At 61.1% G+C, this 14,828-nt stretch overlaps 1 protein-coding gene across 1 annotated transcript; it reads right to left on the bottom strand.

Annotated features, from left to right (window-relative positions):
* Positions 1-1,227: 1,227 nt before the first annotated feature.
* TPRA1 (transmembrane protein adipocyte associated 1) lies at positions 1,228-11,041 on the bottom strand. Its single transcript, XM_060110710.1, has 11 exons — positions 10,800-11,041; positions 6,234-6,363; positions 5,955-6,087; positions 4,660-4,746; positions 4,501-4,573; positions 4,311-4,390; positions 3,753-3,863; positions 3,592-3,652; positions 3,345-3,447; positions 3,171-3,251; positions 1,228-1,879 (listed from the first exon to the last, which is right to left on the bottom strand). Exons 2-11 carry the CDS (start codon positions 6,344-6,346, stop codon positions 1,636-1,638), a joined length of 1,086 nt encoding a protein of 361 aa, XP_059966693.1. The 5' UTR covers positions 6,347-6,363; positions 10,800-11,041; the 3' UTR covers positions 1,228-1,635.
* Positions 11,042-14,828: the final 3,787 nt, after the last annotated feature.

Raw genomic sequence — 14,828 nt, 5'->3', positions numbered from 1 at the left:
CTTTGGTTGCTGCATGGTTTGTTGTTGCAAAACATATTAGGAACCAAGGTCCCTCCCAAGGGGACTGGGTAAATCAATTGCCACATATCCAGAACGTTCGCAGCTCTCCCACCTGACGTGGAATGAGCCCAAGACCAGATGTTAGCGTGGGAAACGAGCTACAGACATTCACGCTCCCAAACTAGGGGTGACGTGCATACACGCGTGTGAACACGGGTGCTCCTGGAAGGTTAGGAAGACCCCGGCCTTGCGGTGCCTCTGGGGAGGGGGTTAAAGCAGCGGAGGCTCCCCCCAGCCTCCACGGTCCACCAGCTGCCCTGCAGCGGGTGCCAGGCCTCCTGTGCTGCCCCCTCCACCGAGTCATCACACGGAGCCAACGCAGGCTGCCGCCGTGCCGTGCTAGACGCAGCCCGTCAACGCTGCCGAGGGCGAACCCAGCTCTGGATCTGAGGATCGCTTCCTCCCTGTCTGGCCCCACACACCTGCCCGGCTCGGAATGCCCCGCTGGCTGCCCCCCCCCCCACCTGACAGGCTTCTGTGGGAGCTGTGGGGTGGCAGCCAGGCCGGGCACGGCGAGCAGCCTGCAGGAGCCCCCTGGTGGCCCCACGGGCCCCGGAGTCCAGCTCGCTGGCTGTGCCCATGCCTGCTGACAGCCCTGGATCCGGGGAGCCTGGCTGCTGGTCCCCCAGTCGTGAGCCATGTTGGAGCTGGCGCCCTCGGTGCCCTCCTGAGAAAGAAGGTGGGCAGTAGAGGTGGAGCGCAGCCTGGCCCTCAGCACCCCAGGGCCCTGGGCTTTATTCGGACCTATCCCCACTTTCAGCTCATCACATCCACGATTATAAACATCAGTCCCCGCATCCTACTTTCCGAGGGCCTACTATGTGCCGAGCACTATTCTAGTGCCTAAAAATAACTCCTGTGGTCACCGTCGCTCCACCACCACGTGCCACACCTGCACTCTGCTAATCCTCACAAACGTCCCTGCGAGCCAGGCCTTCTTATCCCCATTTCACAGACGCGGAAACGGACGCTGCAGGAGGGGAAGTGCTGCCCGGGATAACAGAGCGTGAGGGGCAGACAGGACAGTGCACAGGAACCACACTTCTTTCCAGGGCCGTCCCCTCCGCTCCGACGGGGCCTCACAGCAGGTACGCCGGGCTCCCAGCACAGAGGGGCACCCCGGCCCCGGAATCCCCGCACAGCCTTCACGTCAACACCTTCTGCTCCTTTTCCTTTTTATTAGAAAACAGATCAAGAAAATATACACACTTCAGCCCATCCGCCAGAGTGGGCTTTGTGGGGGTAGGGGCACGGAGGATGAGGAGGATCAGACCAGTCCTGGGGGACCAGGCTGCAGGGAGGTGCCCTCGGCCAGCCTAGCCAGGCCTGGCCCTGAGACATCAAAGTCGGAGCCAAGTCGCCGAGCAAGGCGAGGGCAGGTGGGAGGGGGAGGCGGCCTCCAGCTGAAGCAGAGGTGGCCGCAGGCAAGTGGGGAACAGAGGGCGGGACAGGGGCTGCACAGGACTGCTGCCCACGCACGGGCCTGACCCCCGTCCTCCTCTGCCAGGGGCTCTGCACTCCCCAGCCGCTCCTCCACAAGCCCCCAGGCCCTCCCGCCCTCCCGGGGCAGCCAGGCTAGGCGTTGATGGCCTTCCAGCGCTCACTGTCCGTGCTGTTGATGCTGCCAGTGTGGCAAGGCATGGAAGCCACATCGTCCAGGTAGGCCATGCCCCCGGCCGAGTCGAACTGCGTGCTGGCGGCCATCGCTGCCTCTAGGCCCTCCCGCCGGGCCACCGCATAGGGCTGGGGCAGGTGCATGTCCGGTTCCTCGGTCTCGTCCACTTGGCATTTGTAGGAGAAGAGGATCTTGGGCTCCGAGCTGGAGGGCAGGAGAGAGGCAGGGGGGCCCCACTGTGGGTCAGGAAAGGCCTTCCTCACTGGGGCTGGGCAACGAGGCATCAGACATGGCAAGAAGCGTGCTGACGGCCCCCTGACACCCACCCCGCGAGGTCCCCTCCCTTGCTTTGATGTTGGAGTCCACTGGGACACTGGTATTAAAACCGGCCCTCCTGCTGCAGGCATGTGAGCCTGGCGAGCGCCTGCTTTCTCACCGTAAAATGGGTGGAAGGACTTCGACCCGGGGAAATGATGGGCCTTAAAACAGCACCTGCCCACAGTGCGGGGCAGACCCGGGCCCAGACCTCTGCCCTGCAGCACTAACTACTGCCCACCAGGTGCCCGCCCGTCCTCAGTCCTCTGGGTAACTGTCCAGGGAGAAAGCATCACTCCCCATTTACAAAAAGGAGCGTGAGGCCAGGGAGATAAATCATGTGCAAGGTCATGTACATCAGGGCTGGGAGGATCCAATCCAATTCTCGCTCCAGAGCTGAGGCACCCCTGCAGCCCACCCTCAGACCCGGCAGGCAGGGAAGGGGGGGGCTGGGGGCAGAACGCCTGCTTCCACCACGTCTGAGTCACAAAAGTGCACCCCACCCCACACTCATAGACACACTGGACTCCCCCAACATTGCTCCCCACTCCAGTTGCCCCCAGATGGAACACAAGCTCCGTGAGCTCAGGGGTCTGTGGCTACAGCAGGTGCTGAGGAATGAGCTGACCTATCCTTAAATGAAAGACACAGTGCAGACCAGCAGGCATGGCCTCTCTCGTGGGAAAAGTGTACATGTCTTTGTGTGTTGTGTGCATAATGCGTCTGTCTGTATTTATATATATCTATGTGAACCTATGCGTGCCTGTATGGGTGTGGTATATGCATGCATGTGCATGTGTGTACATGTGCATATAAATGAATATATGTGTACATGTTTATATGTGTGCACATGCACGTTACACATGTATACATCTGTATACATGTGTTTATATCTATAAGGGCGCATGCATATGTGTGCGCGCCCGAGTGTGCATGTATATCCGCACGCACGTGCATGTACACACACGTACCCTGTCCGACTCCTCAAGCTCCGGTCCCAGCCTGAGCTGCCCCCCAGCCCCGAGCCCGGAGGCTGGGATGCTGCAGTGGCGGCTGCGCATGTGCAAGAGGCAGAAGGCGTGATCCCGACGGCGGCCACGCGGGGGCGGCCAAGCCCAGAGCGCGACCTGGAACCCCGTCCCCCAGTCCCCCTCCCTGCAGCCCCCGCTGGAGGACTCACCCGAAGAATCCCCGCAGGAAGGCCACGTAGATGAGGGGCGCGAAGAAGCTGAAGTAGAGGAAGGTGGTGGCGTCCACGCAGCTGGGGGGACGGGCGGGTTAGGGCTGCGGCGGAGCGACCCAGCCGGCCCCTGCCCCCTCCCCCTCCCGGCCGCCCCCGGCCCCGGCCGCTTACCAGAGCCCCTCGATGATGTCCGCGCACAGCAGCGCGCTCCCCAGCCCCTGCAGCAGGTTGAGCAGCGCCAGGATGCCCGCGTACACGTAGAAGCTCCTCCGTGCTGCGAGGTGGGCGCGCGTGAGGTCCTGCCCAGGTGTCGGGACCGGACCGGCTCCCTGCTTCCCACCCACACAGAGCTGTCCGCTCCAGGCCACCGCAAGGCCAACAGCCCACCCCGAGCCCAGCCCCGTCCCCAGGCGCTCACAGGGCAGGGAGATGCGCTCCTTCAGCGGGGTCTTGGGGAGCACGACCACCAGAGAGTAGACCTGCGGAGACATTGGCACTGACCAGGACGCAGGGAGCTCCTGCCCAGTGCTGAGCCCGCTAGCAGGCCGTGCCCGAGGCTCCGGCCATCCCCCAACTCACCAGGAAGAAGAAGCAGGAGCTGACCAGCCAGAACTGGCGGCCCCCGTGCCCGTAGATGTTGAAGTCCTCAGCCGAGAGGTGGGCATCCGGGTACAGGATCTCCAGCGTGCCCTGCAGCGGAGGCCCGGGGAGGGTCTCAGGGGCTCCTGTACCTGGAACGCCCCGTCCCTGGGCTCCCCACCACACCAAGCCCCCGCTCTGCCTGGCGCTCAGTCCCCTGCTCTAGCCAGCTCTCTGGCCACGCCCTGCCCCCCAGCTCCAGCCCTCAGGCCCGGGGAGGGGCAGTCCCCAAGTAAGAAAGGGGTCTCTGGACACACGGGTCTCAGTGGGATCTACAGACCTGCACTCTCCCTACCTGGACTACTTGTTGAAACGGTAGGTTCAAGCTGCTGGATCGGAATTGGAGAGGCCCAGAACCTGCCTTGCTAACCAGCCGCCCAGGTGGTTCCTTAGCTGCATTTAAAGTTTGAGCCACTGCACACTCCACTCTGACTCAGGGCCCGAAGGCAGTGGATGCCCAGCCCCGCTGACCCCCGGGGCTGCCTGCCCCCACCTCACCTGGGTGACGGAGTACGCCAGGGCCAGCACCGTGGTGATGGCCAGCACCCGCTTGATGCTCGACTTGCTCTCCAGGTGACCTGGAAGAAACGGGCTGGTCAGTCAGCGGGAGCCAGCCTAGGGAACCACGGTGGGGTCGGCCCCCAGCCGGGGAGGGGCAGGGGAGCCCTGGCCGCGGCAGCAGACGCACCAAAGGCGAGGCCCAGGATGACCACACTCAGCTCGATGGCCAGCAGGAAGAAGCGGGTAATCTCCCACAGGATCTGGACACAGAGTGGGCGGAGCGTCAGCCGGGGGCCGGCTGCCCCCACCCAGTGCCCAGCGGCCCTGCCAGCAGGCCCAGCCCCACCTTATCAGCGACAGTCGCAGCATCTGAGGCGCTGACCGTCATGGACACCACGGCCCGGGCGATGCCCACCAGCGCCACCACGAACACCTGGTGAGCGAGAGAGGGGTCGGGGGGTTGGCGTCGGGGGACAAGAGCTCCGGGAACCGCAGGGCCTGCACCCCGCACCCCACGTCTGCAGGAGCCCTCAATTCCTCAAGAATGGAAGCATTCCACGCTAAACGAGCTGCCTGGGTGGGAGGCAGCGAGGCCTGGCCCTCCCCTCTGGGCCTTGGTTTCCTGGCTACGCTGAGAGCCCGGGAAGGCTTGTTAGGGTGACGTGGTGCAGCCAGCCTGCCGGGTTCTAATCCCAGACCTGCCGCTCGCTGCCTCTGGCACCTGTCTGTGCTGCACCTCACCTACGACATACATGGAGACAGTACCCCGGGGTCCAGCTGGGACTGTCGGTTTCTCAGTCAATACTACCCCGCCGCCGCCCCCCAACCCCAGGCTCCTGTGAGCTTAAGTGCAGTTTTCTGACACATATGGACAAAAGAGCGCAGGTTTGTACACTGTCTTTTGTGCCTTGAAAACCGTGTCCAATCTCAGGGAGGGTGACACCATTCAGGGCCGTGTGCCCACTGTGTGCCAGGCCCCCATGGGGCTGGAGCTCTGCGCAGTCTCAGTGGGTGCTCGCGGGAGCACCACAAACTAAAGCAGATCCACGTCGCATCGTGTAGGAGGGCACTGAGGCCCAGAGAGGCCAAGTCGTTGGCCCGTGGTCACTCAGCACAGCTGGGGTTCAGAATGCAGTGGGCCTCCCCCCCACCCCCAGCCCAGCATCCATTCCCCTTCCCTCTAGTAACCATTCCCCAATTTTCTTCCTGGGACCACCACCCTCCTCAATCCATACGGTCTGGCTGAGCTGACCCCACCGTCCCAGCTCCAAAGTGTCCCTTTCCCTGCTAGTCACAGAGTCTGGCTCGGGGATGAACAGGGGTTCCAAGGTGGGCCACTCAGAGGGGATTCCAGGTCAGCACTGCAGCATCAGGAAGAGGCACTCTTCTGCTGGAGTTGGCAGTCAAACAGGGAGGTTAGCTCAGAGCTGCTCTTGGCTACCTCCGATACCTTATGGGGAGAACTCATCTGCGCTAAGGCCAGAGGAGAGCAGAGATGCAGAGAGAGAGAGAGAGAGAGACGGTCCTGACGGCATCAGTTAATCCCCTGGATCCAGCCATACCTGAAGCTGCCTTTTCATCACAAAGACAGCTTAAGCCAGTTGAAGTTGGGTTTTCTGTCACCAACTGGAAGGAACTCACCAGGATATAGAAGGTGATAAAAATGGGGCTGGAGGTGACTCGAATCTTGGCCCGAGCAAACGGAAGCTTCCAGAGCAGGAAGATGAAGAACAGCACGTTGGGGATGAGCAGCAAGAGGTCCCAGTACCGGACCCTGGCAGGTGGGTACAGAGGGCGGCTCACTGGTGGGGTTTTGTCTGCAGCCCACCCGTCTCTCTCTCAAACACACACACACACACACACACACCCAACCCCGGAAACCCCCCGTCACGCAGCCCGGCAGGACTGTGCCGGCCTCACCTAGAGGTGCCGATGTCCTCGTAGAGCAGCAGCAGACAGCGGTGCGGCACGCTGATGTTGGGCGCGGGGGGCGGGGCCCCGCTGGCCCCGATCTCCTCCTCCGGGGTGTCCATCCCGCCAGCAGCCGGCCCTGGGGGGTGAGAGCCGCCACGTGAGCAGCGCAGGGGCTGTGCAGCCCTGGGCCTCTGGTGGGTGGTGGGGGCTGGCAGGTGGGGGGCAGGTGTGGCACCCCCTCCCACCCAGGTCGCGACCCAGCCCCCGACAGGGGCCTCGCTGTCGGCTCTGTGTCGGAGACCGGATGGCAGCAGCAGCAGCACGTCGCAGGGAGCACGTGGGCCTGGGTGGCCGTGGGACGTGACAGATGCCAGCAGTTTTAAAACGGTGACTGAACAGACTGGGCTCCTGACGCGGCGCCCCCATTTCTGGGCCATTCGCGACAGCCCCAGGCGGGAGCAGCCCAAGTGCCCCCGTCAGCAGAACTGACACGTCAACGGGGCATCCGCGTGACCGGTGGAACGCCGCCCAGGAATGAGAGTGACTCCTGCCCTGCGGTGACACGGAGGGCCTGGCAGCCGGGCGCTGAGCGTGTCCCGGCCAGCTGTGGGCACGCGGCCTGACCCTACACAGGCACCAGGAGGGGCGCCCCGTGGAGGGCCGAGGGCGCGGGGCCAGCCCTGGGGACACGACCCAGTGGCGGGCACGCTGGCGTGCTCCAGTGTCGCGGTTCGTGGAGCCACGCACCTGTGATCCGAGCGGTTTTCCGCGTGGGTGACACTTCAGTAGATTTTAAAAAATGGAAAAGATGAATCGTGTATGCTGAGAGCGCAGGTCTCCCGTTCAGCAAGGAGCAGCCCAGGACACTTCCCGCAGGATTTGCAGCGAAGCAACAGGATCCCGTGCTCATGCTGCGCTCACGTCCCTGGACAGCAGGCCTGCAGGGCAGCACCCCGCGGGCCAAGCTGGGGAACGCGAGCGCTGCTCTGCCGAGAGTGGGGAGATTCCGAAGCGGGAGGGCCGAAACGTAGGGCTCAGAATCCCTATCCTTCTCTCCCACAGGCCACCCACCGGCTCTGGGATGGCATCCCCATGGGGAGCCTGAGGATACACCAAGGATGGGAGGTATTACAGGGGAGAACGTGTGCCTGACACAGTAGGTTCAAGGAAAGAAGCTGGTTTCCTCCCTGGTCCCGCACTCTGCACCCTTCCACCGGTGCTGACGTGGCCGAGCACCTGCTATGAGCCGGCGGGTCCAGGTGCCAGGACACACCTGCCCTCTTGGGGCCTTCATTCTCGGAGGGGAGGCCGACAGCCAGCACAAACACCCGTACTTAAAAAGCAAACTTCTCCTAGAGGTAAGTGCTAAGAAGAAAACACAGTCTTGGCCTGTTCAAAGGGCAAAGAGCAGGCTGGAAGAGAGAGGAGAAAGGGTAGGGGCCAGGTCAGCCGGGACCACCACGGTGAGCTCACTTTAAATGCAACAGGAGGGTGTAGGAAGGTGGGCGACACGGCCCCACTCCCACGTGGAGAGGCTGCCGTGGAGAGGCAGGGAGGCCAAGGAGTGCCTGGCCAGGCCGGCGAGGACAGTGGCTCGACCGGCGGGGGCAGTGGGGGTGGAGTGGAGGGATCTGGGATCCCTTTGGGAGGTCTGGCCAGCAAGACCCGCAGACAGACGCACGTTGGGGTGAGGGGAGAGGGCAGGGCAGGCTGAGGCCGGGGCTCTGGCCCGAGCCTCGGGGCACCCAGCCCAGTGTCCCTGTGACACTGCCCCCTGCCTTGCTAACAAGGTGCCCCGCTGTTGCAGGACCCTCCTTGATGCCCTGCATTCAGGACAGGGGCCCCTTGCCAGCGCCAGAAGCTGAGCCTCGGTTGCTGTAAGCCAAAGGTTTCAGAGTGGGGGTGGTGTGGCGCAGTGTGGGGCACCCAGGGTGCCCATGTGACACAGGTTCGGGGTCCAGGGCTGCCTGATATCCTTCAGGGACCCCACACGGCAGAGAAGCCCGTGGGGATGAATGGGGACAGAAGCAGGGGGGCCGGATAGAGTGGGGAGGGGGGGCGGTCAGAGGGCTTCTCTTGGTCTTGCCTGTCCAGCACCCCATTTTCCTGTGGGGGCACCTCAGCACCCCAGTCCCCATCCACAGGGTTTAGGTACTGCTGACTCCACCCCTCCACAACTCCAGGGAATGTGCACATTGGAGTCCCACGTGGAAGGAAAGCCAACACAGAGGTGAAAGACTGATGGATATAGATCCTGGAGATAGCGCCTTGCAGGAGCCCCTGGATCCAGCCACACCTGAAGCTAGATACCTACACCCCCAGGCTGGACTTTTCAGTTACAAAATCCAACAAATTCCCTTTCCTGCGTAGGCCAGTTTGACTTGGAGTTGGGTAGACCTTGGTTGTGCTTCTGGCTCTGCCAGGTTCTTTCTTCATGACCTTGGGGGAGTCTTTCCCCTCTCCGGGTGTCACAGGACAATTACACCCCCCAACAAGGCTGCTGTAAGGATCAAGTAAGACCAGAGAAGTGAATGTCTACAAACGGTCACACAGAGAAAGGTAACTGCTGCTTTTTTTCCCGGAGGAGGGGCTGGGGGACGTGCAGCAGGGAAGGATCTGGTTCACGGGTCCAAGCGCCACTTGCTGTGGAGTCTGAGGTGAGGAAGGAGAGCGTCAGCTAAGCCCCCTCTACCAAGCCCTGCTGGCTCTGTAATAACTGCAGAGAAGGCTCACGGAGCCCTGCCACCCTGCAGGGAGGTACTTATGTCACCCCCTGCATAGAGCCCGGAGCCGGGCAGCCCAGACTGTCTGTCTCCAGAGCGCAGGACCCCAACCGGCAACTTGCCAGGGGCCCCTCCGGGGGCCTTGGTCTCTCCACCTGCAGCCGGGTTTGATCCAGAGTGGAGTGTTGGTAACAAGCAGATTCGGGTCAGGCAGGTCTGGGGGCTGAGAGTCTGCATCTCTAACACCCTCCCAGCTGGCACTGCTGCTCTGTTGGCCCCAGAACCACACCTGAGCCACACCAGAATTGCCACTATGTGTCAAAGCTCACAAAATAACTGAAGCCATGATAAAAATGACAATGCACCCTTCCCTGCCCGTGTGCAGTTGAGGCTTTCCACGGGGTCACGTGCTGAGCCACCACACCAGCCTCCAAGAGAGGGGACTGCTAATACCCCATCACATGAGGGGGAAAGAGGCTGAGACGGGTCAGCCTGTGGCCTGTATTCCCCTCTCCCCGCCACAGGTGAGCTCCTGGGCTTGCTGGCAGAAGCCCAGGCAGTGGCAAAGTAAGGGGTCTGCAGGCTCAGGAAAGAGGGGATGGTGGGAAGGCTGGCTGGGGGCAGGGGAGGGAGGGGTGAAGCCAGACCAGAGGGATGGGGAAGGGAATTCTCAGAGGGGGAGTTCCTGGGATGCCAAGTGCTCTGGGGCAACCCCTGGCCTCTCAGGACCGGGGAATCTGGGACGTTTCTTCCACCTGGGAAGGACTCTCCTGACCTCACCAACATTCCAGAGGCCTCTTCCCACCCACCCACCCACCTCCCTCCCTCCCTCCCTCTGTGGGCAGGATGCCAACTGGCTATGGTCCTGCGAGCTGGACCTGCTGTGAGACCCTGGGCCAGAAGGACCTTCCCCTCTGTGGGCCTCCGCTTTCCCATCTCTCATCTGTGTAGTGGGACTGACCACCCAGAGCTACTGGATGGGAAACCCTGGGGCAAACAAAACCCTGAGCAGAGAGGCTGCTGCTTAAACGGCTCCCGACCGGGGCTGGTTGATGAGCCTTAAAACCCTAGAACCGAAACAGGGCGAGGAAGACTCCACAGGACAGAGGCCAACCCCCTAATCCTTCAGCCTTGGAGAGCGGGGAGGTGGACCCTGCCAAGAGCCCCCAGGAGGAAGGACAGCCCTGGGCCGTCAAAGTCCAACCTGGCCTCACCCCTGCCAACTGCCCTGACGATTCCCTTCCACTCTGCAGCCCGTCTTTCAGCCTGTTCTCCAAGCTGCTGTGCTGTTCCTACCTCAGGGCCCCGGTGCGTGCTCTTTCCCAGCTGCGTCTCACCATTCGGGCCACCTCCTCTGAGAAGCCCTCCCTGACTATCTCTGTTTGTCTGAAGCGGCCGTCGCTGTGTGTCTGTGGGTTGTCCAGCCCAGGCATCTCATGACCCAGCCCCCACCCAGGACAACAAACGTTGTGAGTGGACAGATGAATGTCCAGCAGAGTGCGGTCCAGCCCTTCTGGGGAGTGGGAGGACCATCTGGGAGGCCCTCGGCCCCGTCCCTACTGCAGCGTGAGGACAGGTCACTCCTCGCTTCTTATCCAGTGGACCCCCGCCCTCTCGGGCCCGGGGAGCCGGAAGTGGGACTCGGCCACTCGCAGGGACGTCTTCCCGCACGACCTGGATCGCAGGGTCCGCAAGCCCGGCTTCCCCGGGGACCCAGGACGCCGGCCCTCTGCGCCCCCAGCCCGCTTCTGGGCGGGAGGGTCGCTCCCGGCGGCAGGAGCGGCAGGCGGGACGGGGGCCGCCGGGATCGGTTCCCGCAGCTGGGGCAGGAGAGGGGTCCCCTCCTTACCTGAGGCCCCGACTGCCCATCCGCCGCCCGCCGCGGACCCCGCAAGGCCGCGGGACTCGACCTCCGGCGCTCGGGCCGGGGAGCGTCGCACAAGAGGCGCGGGCGGCTGGCTCCCGCAGACTGAGCGGGCGGGCGGGTAGGGAGACGCCGTCGGGCCAGACACCGAGCGGGCCTCCCGACAGCAGTGACCCGGAAGGCTGGCGCGTCCTTTTCGTTCCGCCGAAACTGCAAAACAGCCACTGTCCCTACTTGCGGCACGGAGGCCCGCCCCCAGCCCGCAGCGGCCTATAGGAATGGGGTTACGCAGAAAAGAGGGCGCCCGTAGCGGGAGGAGCCAATCAGATCCCCAGGGGGCGGGGCGGCTCGCCAACCTATTAAAGAGACAGCGCACGGCCCTCTCGGCCGCAAGGGGCCTTGTCCTCAGCTGTCCGCGACCTGCGCGCCCCCCCGCGCTCGCCCGCGACCTTTCTCCCGCCGGCGGCAGCCGAGCGTCCGGGGAGGAGCCTCCGCCGCCTGCCTGAGGACCTCTGGTCCCAGGGGACAAGCCCCGCCCGGACCGGCACGTAACCCGCGCACCTGCCCTCGCGGCCGCAGCCAACGCAGTGCTGCACACCCTCCGCCTCACGGTAGCTCTTCAGAACAGCTGTAACTAGTAGCATTTCAGGAGAACCTGAGGCTAAGACGTTAAGTGCTTGACCGAAGCGACAGGATCAGGAAGTAACAAAGCCCAGAACTGGGGTTTGATCCGCCACCTCTCACCTCTAACTACAGGCAGCCTCCTCCGGGAAGCCTTCCCGGATTGACCTCCTGCGTCCCTTTTGTGTTCACTCCTCTTTCCCCTCCCCCGGGTTCCGCCATGTCAGGCTCCTCCTGCTTCTGAGTCCTTATCCCTCCCAATATATCCCTCCCACCCGCTCCTCACTGGGTGCTCAAGCCACACTGGTCTCTGTTTCTGTTTTTTGGCTATACCAAGCTTGTTCCTGCTTGTGGGTCTACACCTGTCCCCCGCCCCCCACTCCCGGCCTGGCTCCTGTCACATGACCCTCCCTCCTGTTTGACACCCTAGCCAAAGTAGCTGTCCAGTCTCTGTCACATAAAGCCCCTTTATTTCATTCCCAGTGTTACCAAAACTGGGTTCGTCTGTTGGTGGACCTCGAGTGGAAAGACACAACCAAGGCAAAGAGCAGGAGAAGGAAGAACTGATCACTTGCAGTAAGTAAGGAGAACATAGGGGACTTTTCCCAAATTCGTGCTTCCCCGAACAACAAAATTGGGGACGTTTTAAGCTAAGGGTACATGCTATTCATCAAGGGGCTTGGGCAGTGCAAGCTTTAGTTAATTGAAGTCATGAGGCTCAGAGAAGGTCACCATCATCCTCCCTTAGGGTCCAGTTGACCTGATGATTGAGCCCTTCAGGCTAATCTTTGCCATTGCATCAGAACAGGGAATCTTTACAACGGATACATTGTCTAGCATTGTTACTTCTCTCACCTGATAACAGTTTCTGCGTTCTTTTGTTCCTTTAAGATCATTAATTACTGAGACCTGTTTAAGCGTAAGCACTGTGGCCAGGCTTCCATCCCAACCAAGCCAAAAATGGCTTCTCTTATGTCAAGAAAGCCATTCCTGGTTCTCTTTCTCCAGGAACCACCTGCCCCATCTGCTTACACAGCAGCACAATCTCTCTAACGGGTTCATATTCATTTAGTCACTTCCTAGTTCAGCATCAGCCTCCCCCAACTAGAATGCCAGTGTCGTGAGGACAGAGCCATGCTTATCACATTCCTTGAATGTGTGGAGGCTGACTCAGGGCCTGGTGCTCGTAGGCACCCGCTGAGCACAGTAGCCCCAAAATACACACCCTGTGACACCACACTTGTTTCACAGCTGGGCTGGAATGAGACTGGGCCCCAGTCTTTGCCTCGCTCCTGTTCTGAACAAAGGGAAGGTGAGGAAGCCGCTGCCTTGTGACCGTCTGGGACCCAGTTTATCTGGACCTTGGTCAGCGTGCAGTTTCTGTATCAGCCAAGAGAGGCTGAGCTCCATGAGGCGCCTGTCTTCCTGGGTGGACAGGTCCAAGAGTTTCTGCCAGGAAGTTACACGCATTCCCCTTGCACACCTTTAATCGGCAAAACAAGTCATAGGCCACTTCTGACCTCCAGGGGCAGGAAACTTCCCTTCCACCCTGGGCCAGGAAGGAGAAGAAATGGAGAATCGGTGACTAAGCCAAATGACCACCCCCCCCCTCCATCTTTGTTTTTTCGATACAGTACAGACACTTTGCAGCGGGCGTGGGAGGAGGTGGAAGTTTGCTCTTATTACCGCCATGCGCAATTCTGCATTTTGTACTCTGAGTTTTGGGCCCCACGCATAGGTTTCAGTGGGATTTCATTTGTGGAGTAATGAGGGTATCTATCTCCCCTCCCTCCAGGGCAGAGGAGTGCTGACTCACTGCAGTGCCCCCCGCACACCAGACAGAACATGGCAGCAGCTAGTTTCCCTGAATGGTAGTTCAGTAGATAAAGATCTGACTCTCAGGTTCCATCCCTCGTCTGCACCAGGCTCAGGGTGGTGATCCTCCCGAGGCATGGCTGACAGGAGGAGATGCTGCTGCAGAACCGGGCTTCCTAAATAATAGACACAAGTGCTTACCTCAGCAGCAGGACCACGAGGCAGAGGCACCCAGCAAGCCCGGCCCAGGCCCACGGACACTGAGACAACATGGCAGCTGTTTTAAGCTGCTGGATTCCTTCCCTGTCTTCCTCCCGCGCCCCCATCTCAGAGGTGGCGCTGTCACCCACCCAAGCCAGGATCCTGCTGCCATCCTGGGTGCCTCCCTTTTGCTGTCCCCAGTCCCCAGGACCGAGAGACTCCATCTCCTGATACGCCTTGGATATTTCTCCTCCTCCTCATCGCTCCCACCCCTACCCGGGGCCCCATCCCGAGATGCTTGTTCACCGCACAAAAATGCCAGGGCAAGAGGGCTGAGATCCAGCCCTGCCCTGCTCGCCTGCCCTAGCCCAGGCTGCCTGTACCTGGACGAAGAATCGCAGCACACTCGTCCCTCTGTACCCTTGGGAGATTGGTTTCAGGCTACCTGCAGATACCAAAATTCAAGGATGCTAAAGTCTCATATAAAATGGTGCAATATTTGCACGTAACCTAGGTACACCCTCCTGTATGCTTTGTCATTTCTAGATTACTTACAATACCTAATACAATGTAAATGCTATGCAAATAAGTGTAAATGCTGTGTAAATAGTTAGCTGGCCTACAGCAAAATCAAGCTTTGATTTTTGTAACTTTCTGGAACTAAAAAACTTTTTTTGTAACTACCCTGTTGGTTGAATCCGCAGATTTGGAACCAACTGTAACTGCTTCCAACCTGCCTCAATCTACGTCCACCCCTGGCAGCCCGAGGGATTCTCCTAAAACCCACGTAGCTCTCCACTGACCTCAGGCCAGCTCAGTAGAAGCACTTGGTGATCTTTCGTGACCCGGGCTCTCCAGCCTCAATTTTTGTCCCTTCCTGAACATCACAAGCGGTTTAACTGGAAGTAGGAAAGTGCTTGCAGATGCCCACCGTTCCCTGCTCTCCACATCTCTGCGCACGAGGCTCTTGCTACCTGGAACACCCCCTGCATCTCGGCTCCCTCGGGGGGGGTATAACCCCCACTAGAACGTCACAGCTGGCCTCCTACCATCCCCTGCCTTTTGGCGCTTGAAGGAGGCAGCCTGAGCTTTTGGAGGAGTTGACATCACACAGTAAGAAGACATCAGAAAACAAGGCTCTGAGCCTCCGTTGCCTTGTCTGTAAGCCGGCCACAGAGTGACCGCAGTCACGCAGCTGGCAGGTGGGGCTGGTCCTCACCGCCCACAGCCGGCCGCAGCACCAGCTCCTACACCTCGGCTGGCCCCGCAGCACAGAGCGCAGGCTGGGCGGGGTCTCGGGCGGCGTGGGCGGGGCCGCACACGGGCCCGCCTCCGAGCGCCGGCGTGACGAAAATGGACGCCAACGTCATGACGTCG

This window comes from Mesoplodon densirostris, chromosome 10 (assembly GCF_025265405.1).
Source record: "Mesoplodon densirostris isolate mMesDen1 chromosome 10, mMesDen1 primary haplotype, whole genome shotgun sequence".
Taxonomy (NCBI): Eukaryota; Metazoa; Chordata; class Mammalia; order Artiodactyla; family Ziphiidae; genus Mesoplodon; species Mesoplodon densirostris.
Note: the sequence above shows the minus strand (reverse complement) of the source record. Positions and strands in the feature narration are given on the sequence as shown.